This window comes from Amphichorda felina (genome assembly GCF_050947745.1).
Source record: "Amphichorda felina strain 45539 chromosome Unknown scaffold_4, whole genome shotgun sequence".
Lineage (NCBI taxonomy): Eukaryota > Fungi > Ascomycota > Sordariomycetes > Hypocreales > Bionectriaceae > Amphichorda > Amphichorda felina.
Genome location: NW_028145046.1, coordinates 2,344,359 through 2,365,230, shown reverse-complemented (window position 1 = coordinate 2,365,230; position 20,872 = coordinate 2,344,359). Strand labels below are relative to the sequence as shown.

At 53.3% G+C, this 20,872-nt stretch overlaps 6 protein-coding genes across 6 annotated transcripts; 5 read left to right on the top strand and 1 right to left on the bottom strand.

The window, feature by feature from the left end:
* Positions 1-87: 87 nt before the first annotated feature.
* ACO1O0_004524 (mitochondrial 37S ribosomal protein uS4m) lies at positions 88-1,826 on the top strand (the record flags this gene model as incomplete). Its single annotated transcript, XM_083193963.1, has 3 exons — positions 88-126; positions 234-773; positions 837-1,826. 3 exons carry the CDS (start codon positions 88-90, stop codon positions 1,824-1,826), a joined length of 1,569 nt encoding a protein of 522 aa, XP_083050911.1.
* A 1,355-nt stretch (positions 1,827-3,181) lies between these two features.
* Positions 3,182-4,825, top strand: NIT4 (transcription factor domain-containing protein; the record flags this gene model as incomplete). The annotated part of the gene is made up of 2 exons (XM_083193962.1): positions 3,182-3,187; positions 3,230-4,825. 2 exons carry the CDS (start codon positions 3,182-3,184, stop codon positions 4,823-4,825), a joined length of 1,602 nt encoding a protein of 533 aa, XP_083050910.1.
* Positions 4,826-7,270: 2,445 nt separating this feature from the next.
* ACO1O0_004522 (uncharacterized protein) lies at positions 7,271-10,076 on the bottom strand (the record flags this gene model as incomplete). The annotated part of the gene is made up of 6 exons (XM_083193961.1): positions 7,271-8,285; positions 8,391-8,457; positions 8,580-8,671; positions 8,984-9,509; positions 9,637-9,702; positions 9,776-10,076. 6 exons carry the CDS (start codon positions 10,074-10,076, stop codon positions 7,271-7,273), a joined length of 2,067 nt encoding a protein of 688 aa, XP_083050909.1.
* A 1,911-nt stretch (positions 10,077-11,987) lies between these two features.
* Positions 11,988-12,582, top strand: ACO1O0_004521 (uncharacterized protein; the record flags this gene model as incomplete). Its single annotated transcript, XM_083193960.1, has 2 exons — positions 11,988-12,311; positions 12,493-12,582. The coding sequence occupies 2 exons, from the start codon at positions 11,988-11,990 to the stop codon at positions 12,580-12,582; spliced, it is 414 nt and encodes a 137-aa protein (XP_083050908.1).
* A 2,368-nt stretch (positions 12,583-14,950) lies between these two features.
* Positions 14,951-15,301, top strand: ACO1O0_004520 (uncharacterized protein; the record flags this gene model as incomplete). The annotated part of the gene is made up of 2 exons (XM_083193959.1): positions 14,951-15,058; positions 15,089-15,301. The coding sequence occupies 2 exons, from the start codon at positions 14,951-14,953 to the stop codon at positions 15,299-15,301; spliced, it is 321 nt and encodes a 106-aa protein (XP_083050907.1).
* Positions 15,302-16,300: 999 nt separating this feature from the next.
* On the top strand, positions 16,301-17,158 carry ACO1O0_004519 (SDR family oxidoreductase; the record flags this gene model as incomplete). Its single annotated transcript, XM_083193958.1, has 1 exon — positions 16,301-17,158. One exon carries the CDS (start codon positions 16,301-16,303, stop codon positions 17,156-17,158), a length of 858 nt encoding a protein of 285 aa, XP_083050906.1.
* Positions 17,159-20,872: the final 3,714 nt, after the last annotated feature.

The following is a 20,872-nucleotide window of genomic DNA, read 5'->3' as shown; positions in this document are numbered from 1 at the left end:
GATTCATTGCCGACGCGGTTATCAAAGCTCTGGCTGTCTGTTACTGTCCTAGGTGTCTTGCTCGACAATACAGGCTCATCCGTCAAGATGCGGAAGCCTCCTAAATATCTGAGCCTCAAGAGGGCCGTAAGTTTCCCTCCTAGCACCGTTGCCCAATATATCGCATTGCCCTTGGCCCCCCCCGGTCGACCTTTGGCAGCTTCCCCTGGGCTAACAACGACTTCGTTTCGCAGAGACTCCGCCAGTCATGGAACATCCACAACCTTTACAACTTGGCTCGATTGACAGGCGAGGAGCGCGGCTTTACGGGTCAAAGGACATTCTTCCAGCAGAAATGGTCTGCCAAGTCGCGGACGCGAGGATACCATGGCGAGCACGTTCCTGAGAAGAAGTGGAAGCGCATGTTTTCGCGGCGCCTCCGGACGGCCGTCGACATGCCGGCTACCTACCTCGCCGCCCACGATGGATCTGAGCAGGCTGCGGGTAGAGGATCGGGCTTGACTACCGGCCAGCCGTCCGCCTCGGACTACTGGCCGCGATTCGAAAGCGAGGCCAACCGAGATGGGCAACGTGCGACAAGAGGTCGCACAGTTGGCGCAGTCCACTCTACGCTTGAGAAGCCGCTTTCAAATGTGACTCCACTCATGCAAATGACCTTTGCGCCACTGGAGAGGAGGCTGGATACGGCCATCTTCCGAGCTCTGTTTGCGAGCAGCATCCGGCAAGCGCGACAGTTTGTGGTGCATGGCTCTGTCAAGGTCAATGGCAAGAAGGTAAAACGAGCCTGAAAAACAAGAAGATGATCCATCGGTCAGCGCGGCTAACACTGATGCCAGATGATCTACCCGTCTTACCAACTCAACCCTGGCGACATGTTCCAAGTCGACGTCCCCAAAGTTTTGCAGGCAACTGGAGCCCCGCAAACCCCGCATGAGAAGTCTGTCGTTCTGAGTATGCTGGCGACCAACGAGAAGAAATATCAGAAGATGGAGGACAAGCTGTTGTCGATGAAGAGTAAGGCGGCCAAGCCCGAAGGTAGCGAATCGGCGGCGGAAGCAACCGGCGAGGTCGAGGCCTCTGCTGAGTCTCCTGCAGAGGAGAGCGCCGGTGCTGAGGATACTGCTGCGGCGGCGGAAGCACAGTCCCTGTCCCCGGAAGATGCCTTGGAGCTAAGGAAGCTTCGGCTCGAGTGCGCTCTCCTACCAGCCAAGCTGCTGGTCCGAGAGCAGCACCAGCTGCCACGTGAGAGGGCAATGAGGGTGCGAAACTTCAAGGACCGTATCGGACACGTGTTATCAACGAATAACACACGTGAGCTGGACGTGGACGACCTCATTACCGAGCTGTCGCTTGAGATGAGAAGCCTCGACATGCTTCGCAGTGACGACGAAATCAACGCGGCGAAGGAAGCGACGAAGATGCAGGGAGGGAAACAGGAGGACGGGACCGAGCGCGAGGAGAAGCGCAAAGCGCTACTCCACAAGGCGCTCGAGGTGTACAAGGTCAAGGACAAGAAGGAGGTCGTCCGAACCGTGGGATTCGACAATCTGTCTACCAAGGATATGCGTCACCTGAAGACCATCATCCGGAGAGATGGGGAGAACCCAATTGACGAGACCAAGCCCTACAAGACCCCCTGGGCCCCTCGGCCGTACATGAGCCCGTGGGTGTTCGTTCCGCGATACCTCGAGGTCAACCACAACATCTGTGCTGCCGTCTATCTTCGTCACCCCGTAGCCAGGCGGGGCCTTGGTGAGGTGCCAACCCCATTCAGCTTCTTTACCAGCCAGCTGGCACACAACTGGTATGCCGAGCGTGGTGGCTGAGAGGGTCGAGGGTCGCAAGAGTTGGAGCGGAGTTGATCGTGTACTTTACCCGGCACCAGGGGCACATGGGTGGTTGAATTGCGCCTGTATACTAGACAATGTTGTACCATTTTCAAAAGATTATCCAAATCAAATCAACCTTCTGGCAAAAGTCCCCTTGGATGGCCGAGTGCAGGGTGCAGAGAGCCCAGACGAGGTCTTAATGAGAGACAAGTAATTGACGACAATTGACGGGACAACAAGGGTAAACCGGGTGCTTGTAATAGGTACGTACGGAGTGATGATGAATCAGACGAGATAAGCTTGTGTTATTGGGTGTTGGTCTGACTCTGGTGACCTGATGACAATTGGGAACCAATCTGGGGATGGAGAGGAAAGGCGTAGAGAAGGTGGCTTATCGGGGCATGCAGCCATCAAACCGGTTGGTAAGGGTTTTTTTGGGACATCCCACCCGCGCGTAACCCTCTCAGTGGGTGAAGGACGTACGTGGATGATGGGGGTCTGCATTGTTCGGCACATGCGTGCTTAGAATTTGGGCAACCAGCGGCTGGGAGGTTGGCTGGGGGAACAATGAGGAGTTGCTCGACCTGTTAGCGCCGAAGCCAAAAGTCTCAAGAAGGTGCGCCTGCAAGTTCTGCAACTCATCAGGTCGCTCTTGCATCTTCCACGGGTACGCCTGACCTCCCACAGGCACATCATCACGCTTCTCCTCTTTAGGTCTTCACCTCTACGGATTACCCTTCCCTCGTCTTCCAGGCGATCGACGGTCACTTGGATCAATCCGCATTTGACCCGCCTGGGCGTTGGCGTGCCTCTTAACACTTAAAACCTTATTTCCGACCCAAGTCAAGTCCCATGTGGGGCGTAATGGTTGGGGCGGCATTCATCGACCAGATATCTCTTCAGCAGCGCCCGACGAGGCCCCAATCAGTCAAGCTGTGTGCCATCGTCGTCAGCCTCTCAGCCTAGAAGGCCCCGCCTCGAGGAGACCGCCGTCTAGAGGCGCTGCTTGAAGAATTGAGTTGGATTGGCTGCCTCGTGGTTTGATTGATAGCCGCCTCTCAGGTGGCCCCAAGTCCCAGACTGTTCACTAACCGTCCACAAACGGTCCACCTCCACCACCGGGCCAAACCCACATCCCGGCCGATCGGATTGGCCTGTCCAACGTCCAGTAACCTCCTCGGAGTTACTCATCTCACACAACGGCACCTCGCGTACGGGCCCAGCAATCTTTTCTAACGGGATCGCTGCCAACTAGTTGCCAATTCCCCGCGGAGAAGGTTAGACATAGACCAACGATCAGCCTGTAGGCCTGCAGGTACCAAGACTGCTGGGACCAGCTGCCTGTCATCATTATGGACGTTGGTGCTGGCGCTGGCGGGGGTAGCCACCATGATCCGCAGCCCTTTGGCCAGCCTGATCCTTCCGCCCCACCATCATCATCGGCAGCAGCAACAGCAACATGGCAGGCCTCTGCTTCCCAGGCTTCAACTGCTCCCCCCAGGAAGAAGAACACCCGTCGGAGGACTGGCGCCTCGAGCCCCAAACGGAGATGTGTCAGCACCGCCTGTATCGCATGTCGCAAGCGCAAGTCGAAATGCGATGGCGCCCTCCCGAGTTGCGCGGCCTGCGGGAGTGTCTACGGCACCGAGTGCATCTATGATCCGAACTCAGATCATCGTCGCAAGGGCGTCTATAAGGACAAGGTCGATAGCATGAAGGCCCGCAACTCGACCCTGCAGATTCTCATCGAGGCCATTCTCAATGGGTCCGAAGATGAGGCCTTTAGCATCGTCAGGAGGATACGCACATGCGATAGCCTCGACTCGGTGGCGGAGCAGATCATCAAGCAAGATTTTCATGAGGACGACAATCCGTCCGAGCGGTCGGATGACGAGTTTGATGCTGGCATGGCTGTCGAGGGTGAAAGGGACCTCGCTCGCAAGATGGGTGAGTTACGGGTCGAGAACGGTTCCGTACGTTTCATCGGCGGCACATCCCATCTCATCTACCTGGGTGACCCTCAGGAAAATATCAATGAGGAACTTCATTTCGAGGACTACGCTCCCGGAACCGACCCAATCACAACCTGGACTCGCGTCACCGACGACCCCGGACTCATCACACATCTCATGAACAAGTACTTCAACTACCACTATCAATACTTCACGACATTGTCGAGGAAGATGTTCGAGAGAGACTATGCCAAGGGCAGAGCAGGTCTAGCACACGATGGCACTGTGTACTGTTCTTCCTTGCTGGTGAACACCATGTTGGCTCTAGGCTGCCATTTCACCGATATACCAGAGGCGTACGGTACACCAGGAGACAGTCGGACCAAGGGAGATCACTTTTTTGCTGAAGCGAAGCGTATCATCATCGAGAACGGCGAGTACGAGAAGCCCCGGCTGGTCACTGTCCAGGCGCTGGCCCTCATGTCGGTACGCGAAGCTGGTTGCGCGAGGGAGGCCAAGGGATGGGTGTATAGTGGAATGAGTTTCCGCATGGCTCAGGATATTGGTCTCGACCTCGAATTAGGGGGATTGGAGAAGGAGCGAATGACGGAACATGAGATTGACGCCAGAAGAATCACCTTCTGGGGATGCTTTCTCTTTGACAAGTGCTGGTCCAACTACCTTGGTCGGCTGCCTCTCCTTCCCAAAACCTCCTTCAACGTCTCCAAATTTGACGTTTTCCCCGATGAGGACAGCGACTTGTGGTCGCCATTCCCAGACAGTGGGTTCGACGAGACACTGGCACAGCCTTCACGCACCCGGGCTATTGCGCTACAGCTGTTGAAGCTCTGCGAGATTAGCAGTGATCTTCTCATCTTCTTCTACCACCCCAACCACATCGGGCGGTCAAGCGGAAAGGCTGTCGAATTGAAGAAGCTGAGCGAGCTTCACCAGCGTCTCGAGGAATGGCTCAAGGAGTTGCCTCAAGAGTTTGAACCTAGGGAAGGACAATTGCCTCTACCCAACGTAATCCTCATGCAGTAAGTAATTCCGGGACACTCATGGCACTTATTCCAGTCAAGTTCATTTACTAACTTTCCCCAAGTATGTTCTTCCACCTTCAATACATACACCTCTTCCGGCCATTCCTCAAATACAACCCCTCGGCCTCTCCCCTTCCGAGCCATGTCTCGCCAAGACGCATATGCACCGCCCACGCCGGAGCTATTTCTAAGCTCACGCGCCTCTACAAGAAGACGTGGAACCTCCGACAGATATGCAACATTGCTGTCTACATGATCCACAGCGCCTGCACCATTCACCTACTCAACTTGCCTGAGAAGACAGCAAGGAGGGATATCATCCATGGAGTCAAGCACCTCGAGGAAATCGCTGAGGACTGGCCCTGCGCGAGGCGTACCCTCTGTATACTGAGTGTATTGGCGCGAAAGTGGAAGTGTGAACTGCCAGAGGATGCGGCGTTTGTCCTGCAAAGGACGGATGAAAAATACGGATACTATAGTACCTCGGATGTCCCATCGCCCAGATCCCAGCCAGGCACGTCACCATCTTTGTCAGAGAGAGGGCTAGGGTTTCAAGGTTCAAACAGGGAAGTCAGTCCCCTGAGCCAGTACACTCAGGCACACATAGCCCAAAGTCAACAACAAGCACCGCCAAGTATCGACAACCAGATGGGGATCCAGGCATCTGTACAGGGGATGGCTGGTGGGCAGATGCGCCAGCCTGGCGCGCAACACGAGCAACATCAACTCCACCTAGATGACGCAGATGTAACATTTGACGCACCCGACATGCTCGGAGCTTGGTCACAACCACCTAGTAGCGCGGGTGTTACCAGCTATCCTGGGTCCTACGCGACCGCGAACCGCAGCAACCTCCCCCGTGAGGCCACTGCTGCAACCTCTCAGCCAAACATGAGGCAGGTTCCACCAGGAAACGTCAACATTGACAGTCCAGACTGGTTCCTCACCGATAGTGCACGGTGGCAGCAGGGCTTCGAGAGCTGGGGTATGAGCGGCGGGAATCCAGTGACCACCTCTAGCTCCGACGGAGGCACACCAATCTTCGTGTTCGGCGATGGCTCAAGCGGGAGTGTTGGAGCCCCTCATATTCAGCGGCCGGGCATCGGGGAGCACGGGTCTGAATTTGAAAGTCTCGGGGGCTGGCTACCTGACCTGGAATGAAGTGATGGTGAGGTAGCAGGGCATGGCTTAAGGTGTTTTGGGATACGAATATCATGGATCATTACTTGGGGGAAAGGAGCAGGCATGCTTTATACCTACTGGGGACGTATGCTTTCCATGCGTAGCAGAGCGACCTTGGATACACTCTCGAACTGGCGCACTTGCATATAGGGCGCAGACGACCATCACGAAGGCAATGTATACTTAGCTTGAACCATTTTACAATTTAGTAAAGTAGATTTATCTTGATGAATTGATGTTAATTTGGGAATACCTCGAGCACAGGCTTTGCACCCCCGTGCTATAAAATAATAGAAATTTCTTTTAGATCGAGCAGTTTAAACTAGAGAGTTATATGATGCAGACCTTAAGGAAACACGGGAGAATCTCAAGCCCACTCATAGAAAACTCCATGTATTCCACCAATGTGTATGAACCTACATTTAAATACAGGACAAATTTGAACGTCAGCTGCGATCATCCAGGTGAAATTGGCCACAAGCCACACCACTAGTATGTGAAGCTATCCAGCCCTGGCTAGTTGACTTTGGAATTCAGATACTTAGTCCAAGTCCTGTGCTCATGAAGCTGGGTAGAGTGGTATCTCCTGTCCTCCCGTGACAAGTCTCTGGAAGACAAGAGCCGGGTCGTATCTGCGCTGGATCTCCTGCAAGCGACGGACGTTCTTGTCCTCTTGATGGCTCGTGGTGTGATGGGCATAACTGTGTGGAGGCCGGCCAGCCCCTGGATGTGGGCGAAGCTCGAGCAAATTTCGGAGAACTTCTGTAGAACAAAACTCAAGTACAAATCGGAAGAATATACGGTGAAGGCATAGTGCATTTGTCTAAGATGACCAGCCAAGTCAGCGCCGAGAGGTGGCCCCGGGAGATGCGGCAGCCAGCCGGACGAGGTCTACGACTGGTTTCCCAGAGCGGCGGAGCATATTGTCAGGGTGTATGAGAACAGCGATCATGTATTGCTATATCACCACACTGGGCCCGGATTTATGAAGGATGCCTTGAATTTCCTGGACGAGAGTTGATGTCTATGGTAGCGCCGGAAGTATACGTGTCGTTTCGCATTACCAACTCGTCCTGTTCACAGTCAAAGACAGCCGTATAAGATTAGTATTTAGTAATATAGTGTTTAATAACACGGCTTCATTATGTATATGTGTGTAGTCACAGCACCTTTGAGCGTTGAGCCAAAAATGGAGTGTCTAACGTTTTAGTCCCGTTCCCAAGTACCATCTTAGCCCCCTAGTCAAGCATTGCTACAGCCAAGCTCACAGCATGAATCCCTCGAAAAACCCCTCGATCCGATCCGTCTCGTCAGGGAAAGCCGTCAGAGACACCCAGAGGTCCGGCCGGATGACCGCCACTCCACCCGTCAACTGGTTGACTCCCCAGGTAGTGTGGGCATCTTCATCTGGGGCCCTGTCGTCGTACAAGATGGTGGCCTCCATCGATGTCAGCGAGTCTTTGATGGACATTATCTCCGCATCGGACATATTCTCCCATTCGAATGGCAGAAGCTTGACGACGAGGACAAGGTTGAAACGGGACACGCCCCCAAAACGGTTGTAGTACCCGTCTGGGCTGCGCAGGCCGCCCAGGAACGCCTTTACCTGGCGACGCACCTCTCTTCCTGACATGGAGGAGCAAAACAGCACAAGATGGAAGCGTGGAGGGCCAGCCAGCTTATCGTACAGGTAGCCAGTCTCGTCGGCAGCGAAGCAGACCCTGGGATTGGGAGCCCGAACCCCGTTCTTGACTCGAACCGCGCGCTGCCGGCCAGGGGCCTCATGCTGGGAGGGAGCAAGGATAGATTCATCATATGGACAGTCGACTCCGAGAAGAAACTTCCCGTTGGCCTTGAAGAACTCTGTGAGGAACTTGAGATCCTCAGCCCGAGAGTCTGTGGGTTCCTCGACTTTCGAGCCATTGATTGACAAATTGTTGGCGTTCTTGTCAGCTTCAGGCCTGGCGATCCCGTTCTCGGTACTGTTATTTGTGGAATGGTCAGAATGAATACTGCTACCGCCACTGGTAGCTTCCACATCACGGGCCTGCAGAGCCTCCAGGTCTCTCAGATTAGCGAGAGGCACCGTCGATCCGCCCAGCCAGCGTAGGTACTCGCCCGAGACCTCGATGATCCGGACGGCATGCTTGCGTCGTTCAGTGCCATATGTGGGCAAGAGGACGTCCATCTTGGCCTCGTTCTTGGTGACGAGACCCAGCTTCCAGGCAAGGTTTGCGGCATCGAGAATGGAGGCATTGAGCCCGAAGGCCCCCATTACGCTGTGCACGTGTCTAAAGTTGAATTAGCCGTGGAATTAGCAGGAAATTGGAATACCACTGGAGGTGCTTGGAATTCCACTAGTAGCATCATCAAAGGAGACATACGCTGCATCGCCGACCAAGTGCACCCGCAAGTCGGGCGAAGAGTAGGAACGAGCCACGCGCTCAGAAACTGGAACAAGATGTACAATTAGCCCATTATCCACAAATTTCACCTTTATTTCCTTCTTCTGTTTAGAATTATCAAAGGGTAGAATGAATGGGTCGTCTCACTCTTCCAGATGGCAAACCAACTAAGCGGAGCTCCAAACTTCAGCTTGTACGGGCTGAAGATGCGGTTTGCTTGCTCCAGAACCTCATCGGGAGTAACTGAATGGACATCGACCCTGCCCCCAGATTCAGCAAAGATCGGGTCGCTTGCTTGTCGGGAAGCAGAAATGGGACCTGTGTGAGAAACATCTAGCTGGGTGTACAATCTGCACGCCAGCCGTGAGGTCAGTGCGGCTGATACAAACTTGTAGAGGTTGGGATAAATTATAAATACCTCATGTATCCATTCTCTCGCGGTATCACTACACAGACCCCATGTTTAGAGCTGATGACAGGCCTTTTCAGGATCGGTTAGTTACTCGGTTAATCCCTATACAATACCCCCGTAACACACGATATTTCAGGAGAGACGGTGGGTGGTGACTTACCCAAAAACCCAGGCGTGCGGATAATCAGACTCAAAGATACCGTCCATGACGCCCCAGTAGATGTTGGTGCTGACACCATCAAAGGGAATACCCAGGGATCTGCGAATCGAGCTGGCGGCGCCATCACTTCCCACCAGGAACTTGGCCCTGACCGTCTCCTCACAGCCTGTGCGGCTGTTGCTCACCGTCACACGCACTGGATGGGAGCATTCGCTCGTCGCTTCGTCGACTTGGAAGTCCGAGATGGTAGAGCTGCGTTCCACGAGCGCCTGGTGCCGGGACAGATCTCGGATGTAGACGCGTTCAATCTGGCCCTGTGTGATGACGTGCAGGCCGCGGTACCTCGAGTCGGACTGATGCGAGGGGCGAAACACAAGCCTCTTGCCGTCCTTGTATATGGCCGTCCGTTCAATCATGGGCCCCTCGTCGTGGATCTCCTTTGCGAGGCCCCATTGCGCGACGGTCTCCAGGAACCTGGGTTGGACGCCATCAGCACGCCCTGCCGTCAGGGGCCCGTCGGCCTTGTCTGCAATGCAAAACGAATGATTAGCCCGTGGTTGGTTCCATGTACCCGATGCACTTGAATCTTATTTTCCAACGTTTCTGATAGACCTGCTCGACCGTTTGTATTGCATACTGTGGGTGGAGCTTACCGATGATTCGGAACGACAGGCCCTGTCTAGCCAGACTGACGGCAACCTCGAGACCGCTCGGGCCAGCTATGGTACCACATCTTGGTCAATAACCATCTATCGTCTCCAGTTGAGCCCCGTGGTGCCGGGCCATGCTTACCACCGCATATGAGCACGTCAACCTCCTGCTTAGGGGCCCACCACGAGGGCAGGCCGTGGGGGCTGTTGGTGCCGTCGTACAGCGTAGGCCAGTTCCGGATGACATTGATTCCGAGGGTGTTGTGAGTCGTAGACGAGACAAGATCGACTGAAGGGGCCGTCACGTAGGCGTTCGAGTCCCACAGGTCACCCTCATCGCCGCCACGTTCGCCGTGCTCTCTTGGCCACACCCAGGGGGCGTCTTCGGATGAACGCTGGCGGAAGCCGTTCTCCCACGTGGAGGCTGGAAGCTTGGTCGCCATGGAGGAGTTTGTGTTACTCGTAGTAAGTACCTGGCAAGCCTACCCGTTAAAACTATACAATCAACTTCACGTCCCATTGCAGAAACGACTCACCTCAAGTTTAAGTCGAGCAAGAGCGTTCGCGATATCAAAAAATAAAAATGGCCACCACTAGTTGTGAACTAAATAATTGGAAGCCTTAATAGTAATTTCCAAGGTTACATTTGAAGATTATCAGATGACTCTTCCAAATGCGCCGTTATGTAGTATTGTGACGCGTGGTTGCTACTATCCGATGTCTTCCTTCTGCTTCTGCGCTAATATGAGATCTGTCTTCAACTCTTCGTCCGTCGGGATCGATGCTGTAGAGTAACCCCGAGTTCTGCTGGAACCCCTGGGGGACCGTAACTTAGGTCCGTGACTTAACGTCCTCTGCTATTAACTCCGTACTCCGGTCCCGCTTACAAGTTACAATATGGAGTGTCCGCCTCTGAGGGTTTGGGGAGGCTTTGACAAATGGGTATTGGGGTTTTTTTTTCTGGGAGAGTAAGACATAATTCAAGCCCCTGACTCCCTGTAGTCTTGGAGCGCCCTCTATCGGATCTAGCTGTGGTGATCAACTTCTGCTTTGGCACAGGCTACAGCCACAAACGTCTCGCACTATAACTCGCCAGCTTCCACCATGGATCTTCCCAATGATCTAGTGTCACGCGAGCTGCTGCAGCTAGGAAAATTGATTCAGATCACCTTGGGGCAGCTAGTCCAGGCACGCTCGACCACGCAGGGGAGCGGCTCCCCTACTTCACCGGTAGCGGAGTGTTCCACGTGGGAGCAGTTCAGTGCTCAACGTATCTTGCTAGCTGCAGCAGGGAGCCTCATCGAGCTGGTTGCTCAGCTGCAGAATCGTCTACTCGAGGTCTCGTCCCAGTACTTCGAGGCTCGTGCCTTGCATATTGCTGCTGACGCCAGAAGAGTCCCTGATCGACCTGCTTGCGCGGGCGGGCGCCGAGGGCGAGACCATCGACACCCTCTCATCCCAAGTTGGCACAGAGCCATGGAAACTATGTGAAAAAACTTCCAGTGCCTGAGCCTGTCTTGATACTTGAGTATGACGCTGACCGCTGTGCCACACTGCTAACCTTGTAGCTCGACTGTTGCGTTGCCTATGCTCCATCCACATGTTCAAAGAGATTCGCTCCGATGTATTTACCAACAATGTTGTGTCTGCTGCACTTGTCAACAATGAGCCGCTGAGAGCATACATCCTGCTGTTGGAAGTGCACATTTTAAAATTCCACTCTCCTTACAGACCTATCGCCCTCGACTAGCGGCTTGGATATCTATACTAGCTCCGATCACCTTCCGCGGACCCTCCACGACCCGGTCAAGGGCGCGTCCTATGCCGTCGCAGAAACCGTCTAGCAAGAAGGCATGGGCAGTTCTAAGCCTCGATGGGACTGGCTCGAGGAGAAAACCGGCGCCTCGGAGCTTCTGCGCGAGGGTCCAAGTGCAGGTGTAGATTACGGGCGTAAGGTGGTTTACCCGGGCCTCTTTGGGGCCGAGCTTGTCAATACTCCGGGAGAGGCTGATACTGATGCTGCTGCCTCCACCCATGGGCGAATTTCACGGCTAGAGCACGGCATATTTAGCCTCGCCATGGTTGGAGGAAGGAGAGTGTTTGGCCAGGCTCATATCCATGGCGAGGGCCCCAAACGAGTCCAACGACCCTATGTTGAACTCCTCCATTCACCGGGGGAATCGGTCTAGGGAATAGGCCTAGTATATAATTCAAGTGCGCCATAATGAAGTGATATCTCGCGCTAGCACTGTTGTAATGCAGATTTTCCTTCGGAGTTACTTGGATCGGCCACCCTAGTCGATGTCGGGGGTGGAGTAGGTAAGGGATGCTCCTCTGTTCTAGTGATCTGGCAGATGGTTCTCCATAGTCTGACCGGGGACTGGCTGTTCGAGTCAACGGTTATAGGCGGCTTCTGCCTCCAGCCGGCCCAGCTCTACCCGCACCTGCGATTTGTCCTGCAGGACCACGCGCCGGCTATCGAGAGGGCCAAGGTAGAGGTATGGCCCCGAGAGAGCCCGGATGCTCTCGCCTCTGGACGGATCCAGTTTATTGCCCACGACTACTTCGACAAGAACCCGATGGAGGGTGCGGGTGTCCACTGGCTGCGGTACGTCCTGCACGACTGGTCCGACGGCTACTGCGTGCGCATCTTGAGCCGCATCCCGCATCTTGATCTGGTAAGTCATCTCCTCCTCGTCTTCCACCACCACCACCTCCTCCTCCCGCGCAAATACCTGACGTGGACAATAAACAGGTGGCGACCAGGTCATGAACACGACTGTTGGATGCGAGGAGCTTCCTCCGGCACCGCAACCACTGCTGGCTAACTGGGAGTATTACACACGCTACTCCCACTAGCGTGACCTTGCCATGATGGCAATCATCAACGGCATAGAAAGGAAGCTCTACGATTTAGGGGCCTGGCAGAACGGGCTGGGCTCCGTCTAAGGAGGGTCTGGGACTGCCGCAGCCAGGTTGGTCTTGTCGAATTAGTCCTGCCGGGCTATGACCCGCGAGTAGGCGAGCATAGTCAGCTTAGACACTACTAATCAACAGTGGTGTTGCATGAACTGGGGGTTTCGTTCCTACCGAGCTAGGCACTGATGTTGGTTGGGGAATGGTGACAGGAGCGAGCCGCTGTGTACGGCGGGATATTAGGCAGCACCTAGAGTAGTTACTGGTAGTTACTGGTGTTACCATGCCATGCCGGCTATTCTAGACCAGGCGGACCGTGGATCTGCATTTCGCACCCTGCAATAAGGCTGGCGTGCCACAATTTGCCTTGGTGCACAAGATGGATAGATGGTGTTGAAAGTCAGGCGCCCTGATAGCATCTGCATCCACACAGATCACCCAACACCACATCTCGAGCTGCATTTCGTTTCACGCATACGAGGTAGGTACGACTCATTAGATCAGAAGGAATTGGATTAGGAAGGAGAACTAGAGGACTAGAGGAGCGTCCGAATGGTGGTTTTGGAAGGTGGGGTTTGCACAAGGCTGTCAGACAGACATCATCATCGATCTTTGGGCTCCAATGTGCAGACTGAAGTTTGCGTAGTGTTACACTTGTGCATAGTAGCACGGGCTTCAACATTGACATCGTGCCGCCGTCTCATGGCAGGGATGACCCCAACAACACCTGCATGTGTGGATTCCGTTTGTGCGTATCAAGGACGACGCCAAGAGCCCCCATCTGCTTACCTATGGTCTGACTACAACTCTACGAGTAATACATATTCTTCCCACAACGACTCAACAACTACCTACGGTCGGATACAAGTGCTGCGTTTGCTACAACGCAAACAAAATAGATGGTGTTGTGAATAGGGTATGTCCCAACGACCAACAACCACACAGAGCGAGCCCACAACCGTTGATATACAGGAAGCGGGGGCGCACATGTGTTTTGCAATGTTGCACTGTTGCAGGGCCCTGGTCATTCTACAGAGAAGTATCCCAAAGGCCTTGCCAGTTCTGCTAACGGAAGGACCGAGGTTGTGATAAAAGTCGAGACGGCAGGCTCAATGTGTGTGGATGTGTGATAATACGATCATGTGTGTGTACAATGTGTGCGTGTTGGGTCATTGTTGCTAGGCAGGATCAGATCCTCCTCGTGGATGCTGTACTCCCCATGAACTCGGCTGATTCGATGTCGCTCCAGCGTCCATCGGATCAGTCAATGATTGGCATCGCATCGCCGGCAAGCTTCCCGGTCGCACAAACAAAGACTGCCGTAAGCGCTGGGTCAACAAGGTCTGCGGGGGGCTGAGGAGCGGGCCGTGGAGCAGGGTTGAAGACAAGGTACTCCGTCAGGCAGTGGACAAGCATGGGCAGAGGCGAGTCCCAGCCCAGACTTCGGAAGTCCTAATCGGCCCCGGGGACCCAGATCCTAGAAGAGCTAATGTGGCCCCAGGTGGACGCAGATAGCTCAAAAATTTGGCTCCCCGAGCCCTGAACGTGAGTTTGATCTCCAAACCTCGGCATACACACCTTGTATGAACATGCCTTCGCATGCTGCAGCATTTATCCCATCAGGTTCATAATCAACACGAGAGGCTGACCGTGATATTGGGATAGAGTACTTAAAACGGTGGTAATATATGCTAGATCCAAAACTCGACCGTCGGGAGTGGACCGCTGGAGAGGTAAGGCCGGCTTCTTCACACAATTACCATACCAGATAGCCTCGGCAGGTCCAAGTGTTCTGAGCTGAAAGTCTCCAGGACCACCTGCTGCTAGAGTTGGTCCAGAAGTCTGGCCACGACTGGAAGTATATTTGCCAACAACACTATCCAACCAGAGCAAGAAACAACCTCAAGAATCGGTACAGTCATTTCATAATTACCTACCTAAGTATATGATATATACATCTCCCGCCTGGGGGCTGTGCAAATCCGGCTGATCAACTTTGTTGACAAAACCACATGTATGCATACCATACTTAGCCGGAGACTCCTGTCAGGTGCCACCAACCAGTCGGATTCTGAGGAACGCTCCGGTCAACTGATGAATCCCAGCGCTGGTTCCACGACCAGGGAGGGTGTCACGGGACCCGCGGAGCTTCAGGGGCTGCAGGACTACACATATCTGGATGAGATTCCCTCCCCCGGCCGCAACCAAGGCAGTTATACGCTTGGTCCTATGAATTTTTTACCATGTGACAAATCAGAGCAGAGGGCTGGATCTGCTCTGCAACATTTGCTTCTTGAAACACCCGAAGCCAACCTGGATTCCGAGAGTGGCCCAGGATTGGCACCCAGCGAAGGCATAATGTCGGAAGCTTTCAACTGGCTTTACATGGAGCTCCCCCGTTATGTCACGGGAGGAGACAGACGAGGTGGTTGACGATGCGTTCTCCGGTTCTGCGCAGGGCACCAAAATTGACGACGGCGGGCAGTCATACCCTGACGCATATCAGCTCGTTGCGGAGGCCGGCGCCAAATTCCCACAGGTCTTTCCCAGTCTTGAGGATTCTCCCAGGGTGCCGGATTACATCAAGACGAAACAGGAGACGGGCTCAGATGGTGGTCCCCAGCTAGGGACGTTCAAGGCTGTCCTGGTAATTGAAAAATGCGACCATGAGCTGGTCAAGTATCTAGTAGACATTGCCCGGCCAATTCAAGAGAAGGTCAAGATAGAGATGACTATGCAAGATCTGTATTAGCAATTATTAGCCAGGGGATAGAAAAAGAAGAAGGAAAAGAAGAAGCGTATTTCAAACGCCTATACTGAGCGGCTATCGTGTCAAGACAAAAAAAAAAAAGGAGGGGGGCAGTCTTGTTACTGGATCAACGGATGAGGCATCATGGCATGGTATAAGAGACTAGACCGACGATGAGCTTTGTCGCTCGTTTACATACTACCTAGTATTAGAATCAAGAGTCCTCCATTCTCCAATTCCTATCTCCTATGCATGGGAGATAGTTTTGAAGAAAAAAAACGGAAGAAAAATGATACCAATTGTAGAAACTTACGAGATCCGGTAAGAACAAGGGCCAGAAAGCCTTGTTCCACCCCCCAATACATGCTGCTGCTGCTCCGTCCCAACGACTTGGTAAACCCGACGGCTCAATCGGCGTTTAGGTGTTAGGCGATAGACAATTCGGCGATAAGAAACATGGAGCCTAAATGTACGGATACATGTAGCAAAGCGACCTAACCTCCCAACAACAGGTCTGTACTACAGTATGGCGTGCTGTACTCCGGTCCCGACGACCGGTAAGCTCCCAGAACGGCATTAACTCCGAAATATTACTTTGCTTGGCCCTGCTGAATGATGTAGTGCCCAAGATCCAATAACCACAAACGCCGTTTCTGTCGGGATGCCGCAAAACAATTGTAACGCTGTTCAAGTTGTTCTGCCCACAGGCCTACTCTAACTGCATGACTACGTCTACGGGCAAAAACACCCTGCTGTTGTTGCTTAAGGTCACCGGTTCAATGTCTCACCATCCCGCTCCTCCGTGGCCTGCCCACACAGCAACCTCCTCGCGACGTCTACATATATGTGCGAAGCCTGATCAGTTTTCTAAAGCAGTTCCCTGACCGTGAGATCTATCACTACTTCCTTTCACAGCCCTCAGCTCCGTTACACCTCTCATTATCTCTTGCTCGCCTCCCCACTCATAAGTATTATTCTTGCCACTGAATTCAGCAAAGAACGATGTCCGCGAGTAAGGTCTGGGTCATCACAGGATGCTCTTCTGGCTTCGGCCAAAATATTGCTCTTGCTGCTCTTGCCCGAGGCGATACTGTCGTTGCCACTGCTCGAGATCCCAAGAAACTGGCAGACCTCGGTGAAAAGGGGGCCATCCTGGAACGTCTGGATGTCACAGACTCGGACGCAACCCTTGCAGCCGTCGTGGAGAGCATCTTGGCCAGGACAGGTGGCAGGATCGACATCTTGATCAACAACGCCGGGTACATCCTCACCGGCGGCGTCGAAGAGTGCAGCCACGAAGAGATCCAGGCCGCCTTCAACACCAATGTCTTCGGCCAGCTCAACGTCCTCCGCGCCGTCCTGCCCGTCATGCGCAGGCAGAGGAGCGGCACCGTAGCCAACCTGGGCAGCATCGGCGGCTGGCGCGGCACCGCAGCTGCCGGCCTGTACTGCGCGACCAAGGCCTGCGCCGCTAGAATATCCGAGTCCCTGCGTCTCGAGGTCGCCCACCTCGGCATCAAGGTCACCTGCCTCGAGCCCGGCTACTTCCGCACCAACTTCCTGGCCCCCGGGCACCGGGTCCAGGCCGAGAAGGCCATCGCCGATCTGGAGGAGGGGACCGGCACCGCGATGCAAGCATTAGATGCGTACGACCGCCAGCAGCCTGGAGATCCAGACAAGGGTGCTGCGGTGATTGTCGAGGCCCTCACAGGCTCGGGAAAGGCCGAGGGCCGTGAACTGCCTCCCAGGCTCGTCGTTGGAAGGGACGCCTATGAGATTGTCACGAGTAGCATCAACTCGGATCAGGCAAACTTGGAGTTGTGGAAGGATCTGACAACTTTGACCGATTGTGATGCCTGAGACAGGGGTTGTCAAGCCAGACAGATATGTCACAGACCGTCAGACGTGGACTCCTGGTAGATGAATGTACTGCAGAATAGATGATATTACAATTACCAACTTGCGTATGTAAGGCCATCTACGTGTTCCTCTTCTATCCCCTAATCAACCCAGCTATATACACGGTGAGGAGCCAGGATAGGATAATACTACTCAAGACACTGCTTGTAATCTATAGGTAATGAGTCATATTTCAGAACTAGTAACTTGTTCCTGCTCATGCTTACTTTTGGAAGCCTACATGTACTTTACATGTACATGTGCTAGGGCCCTCGAAGGGAAGGAGCCTGGGGAGCTGGTCATGTGATCTCCCAGACTGCGGTTTGGTCTACAAGGGGCTTCAACCCCACATACTCGATGGAAGGCCTCAGAGATCAATACAGCTTAGTTGCCTGCGACAGACATCTTCACTCTATTCGACAATTCTAACCCCAGCCTCTGACAACAGTTCAGACCTGGTTGCATCCTAACTCTCGCCGTTTGACCCATACCGCGGTTATCATCACCAATGTCCCCTTTTTGGCCCAGGAGCCGTTTCACCGCGTTGTCAACATGGCGATGGCTCCATGATGACCAGGACCTCGAAGAAGCCGCTTTCAACACAGACAGCAGTCTGTATTGCCGCGTCCGCCATCAGTGACATCTCGAGAAGCCGGGGCAGGACTTTCTCTCCCGACTTGAGGACTATAATATCGTCCATGCGTCCAATTATGCGTACCTCATCCCGAGCAGGATTGTTTGGATTGCGTTCCGGCTCATCCTGCACATCAAACGATCTACCCCAACCGATGGGATGCCCGATCAATTTGTACCTGTCTGAGCTGGAGATGGGTTGCAATTGCAGACCGAGGTCATCACGGAGGCGGAGGTAATGCCAATCATAGTCCTCTCGTGGACAAAACACAGGGGCGATAGCCCCGATCTCCGTAATGCCGTAGTGGTTGACTAGCTTGATGTTGTTCTGGACCAGGGACTCGCCAGTCGCGACCCCCAGGGCTCCTCCACCGACAGCGACAAACCTGAGACGTCTCAGTGTGTCGAGGGTGCCTCTCTTCTTGCTTTCTGGAAGCGATAAGATGTCGTCGACAATGCTCGGCACGGTCATGAGAGCCTCGGCGTCGAAGAGCTTGATCAGATCGATGGTTGACCGCCCAGCCGGAATGACAGACGCCGGGGGGAAGCAACAGGTCGTGCAAGTCTTGCGTCACTTGGTGTAGATTCGCTCCTCTCCATCGAGTTCATACACCTATTCCAGGAGCGGTTCGACCTAGACCTCGAGGCACCGGATCTAGAAATTTCCAGCACGACATTCAATAACATCGAATCCCTCTGCTCGACAAGGATGACGGCACAGGTGCCATCTCTCAGGCAAAATGGACCAGCTACGCAGTCACTCAAAGCCCTGGGAGAAGGCCACAAACATGATCATATCCTGTCCGAGTTGACTCCGGCAACATTTCCCCACATGATGCAAACCAACGACGAGTCCTCTACATCTGTGGAATTACCACTATACATGTTCCATGATGGTAGTGGACTAACATCCATATATTCAAGGCTGAAGCCCCTCGGGAGGGAGGTACGCGGCATATTCAGCCCAGATGTACTGTCGATCGACCTATCAGTACAGTCCATACAAGCCATGGCATCTCAGTGCATTGATCGTGCAGATCTGATGTCCCAGAGGAGGCCTTTTCTTTGTGGTAAAGTTTTGAACAGCGAGAGCCAGATTCTTCCCACGCGTTGCTGGGATTTTAGGGAGAAGTCACTGAAGGACTGGGAGCAGCTACTGGGTTGTGAGCTCCCGGTCTTGTAGTTGAACTGCAATCACTTGAGGTGTTCAGCTCGGCCAATGTAAGTAACGCTAACCCACCTGGTTGCTCTAAATATTCACTTCAGCTGATAACAATCTGGTGCTAGATTGATTACGTGTCTGTCCAGCTGAGAAGAGCTTGTCGGATCTTGGATAAAGCTTCTAGCTAACTATAGAAAGCTCGCTATAGAAGTAAAGGACATCTGGAACGAGAGTCACTCCTCTTTTCCTGAAGAAGGGGGGTAATTAAACGGGCTCGAGTGCATGGGGACCAGGTTGTTGCAGAAATAGAGCAATGAGACGATTGAGGACAAGAAAATAGAAGAAGACGGTTGACAGAGTGATAATAGGGCTGCCATCGCCAAGGTACTGCTCAATGTCTCACGGTGACTATATACTGCAACCCTGCACCACCACGCCGAGAGAAAACGAGGACCACGTAGGTTGATTAACAGCTTAGACAAAATAGCACATACGCATGAGTTTGACATTAAGAGACTGTGTTAATTGACGTAGGCTTCGCGTATGACGGCAAGTCCCCACTAACAGCAATATAGTACCTCCATTTGTGGCGACTCTACATTAGGTCTTGCTACCCTGTGGCCCATTTGGATCGCATAACCCTTACAGGTCAATCCCAATACGGACGTGTATCCTGGAGTCCTAAATCTACTCTGCAGATCAAGTTAGTAGAACGGAGCCCTCGTGCAGATAGTAATATGCTACGGCAATCAAGATTATTGCATCCTTACCGAACCCAGGTGAGCCCCCGGACTTATGATCAGCCACAAAAGTAGCTTCACACCCTCCGGGCGTTTCTACTTTAGGGCCACGTTCCGAGAGGCAAGGAAGAATATCCTACGAGGGGTGACATATCCAGGCTCGCGAATGGGGCTGCTTCGGGGGCGCCCACACGGACGCAGGAGCTCATGCACGATCCCTGCGTGCCCTTTCCCGCAAGACCCTGAATTTGCTTTTCTTCATTGGGCCTCGATACAGTCTCGTGGTAGGCCGTCATTTTGAGGGTGGCGGTAAGAGGCTGGACAGCAGCAGGCTAGCTGGGATCGAGGAACCGGGGCCGTGAAGTCCCAAATGGGGGAGGGCTGATGTTATGTGGAAACCTGCACGGTAGTAGTACTGTGTACTATGTACGTATGTTTGTCTTTTTTAAGACTGCCATCCCCCGATTGGGGCGGGTGGAGGAAGAAAAAGGATGCAGCCTAATCTATTGAGTGCGTGCAATCCCCAAAAGGGGCCGCTTGTATCGAATCCATTCGTCCGAAGGGCCCAGGATCGGGTAACGTCCCCCCTTTTTAACAGGCAACAGAGCTTTCTTATGCTGTTCGTTATAAGACGTGGTCATGTCGCGGGTATCGTGGTGTATACAAGCTCTGTTATGAGTCGAGGAGGGTCGTCGGACCCGATGCCGAAGCCACTAAATTTCATGTGTGTCACGATGTAACAGGATGGAAGAAACCTACGATCAGGTATCTCTGAACGGCGAGTGTAGAAATGTGAAGCTGTGAAGATATTTCCAGGTTGCATGAGAGCCATGAAACACTTGACTGCGTATTTGAATCACACTGGTGATAAATTCAAGAATGAAGGGGGGGAGGGAGTGGTTCTTGGGAAGTTTAACGAGCTACTAACGCAAGGTATGGGAGATTGATCATAGAGAATTAGAGCCCCACGAGAAAATACTGCTGTTAGTGAAGTGTCGGTAGATATTGCATCAAAATGATCTGAAAGTACGTAGTAAATAGCCCTATTAATGGGTTCTTCCCACAACATGTCATGGAAGTCTTGAGCAAGAAGACCTTCGCTTAGAGATAGCCTGATAAAATTGTACGAGTAATACGTGC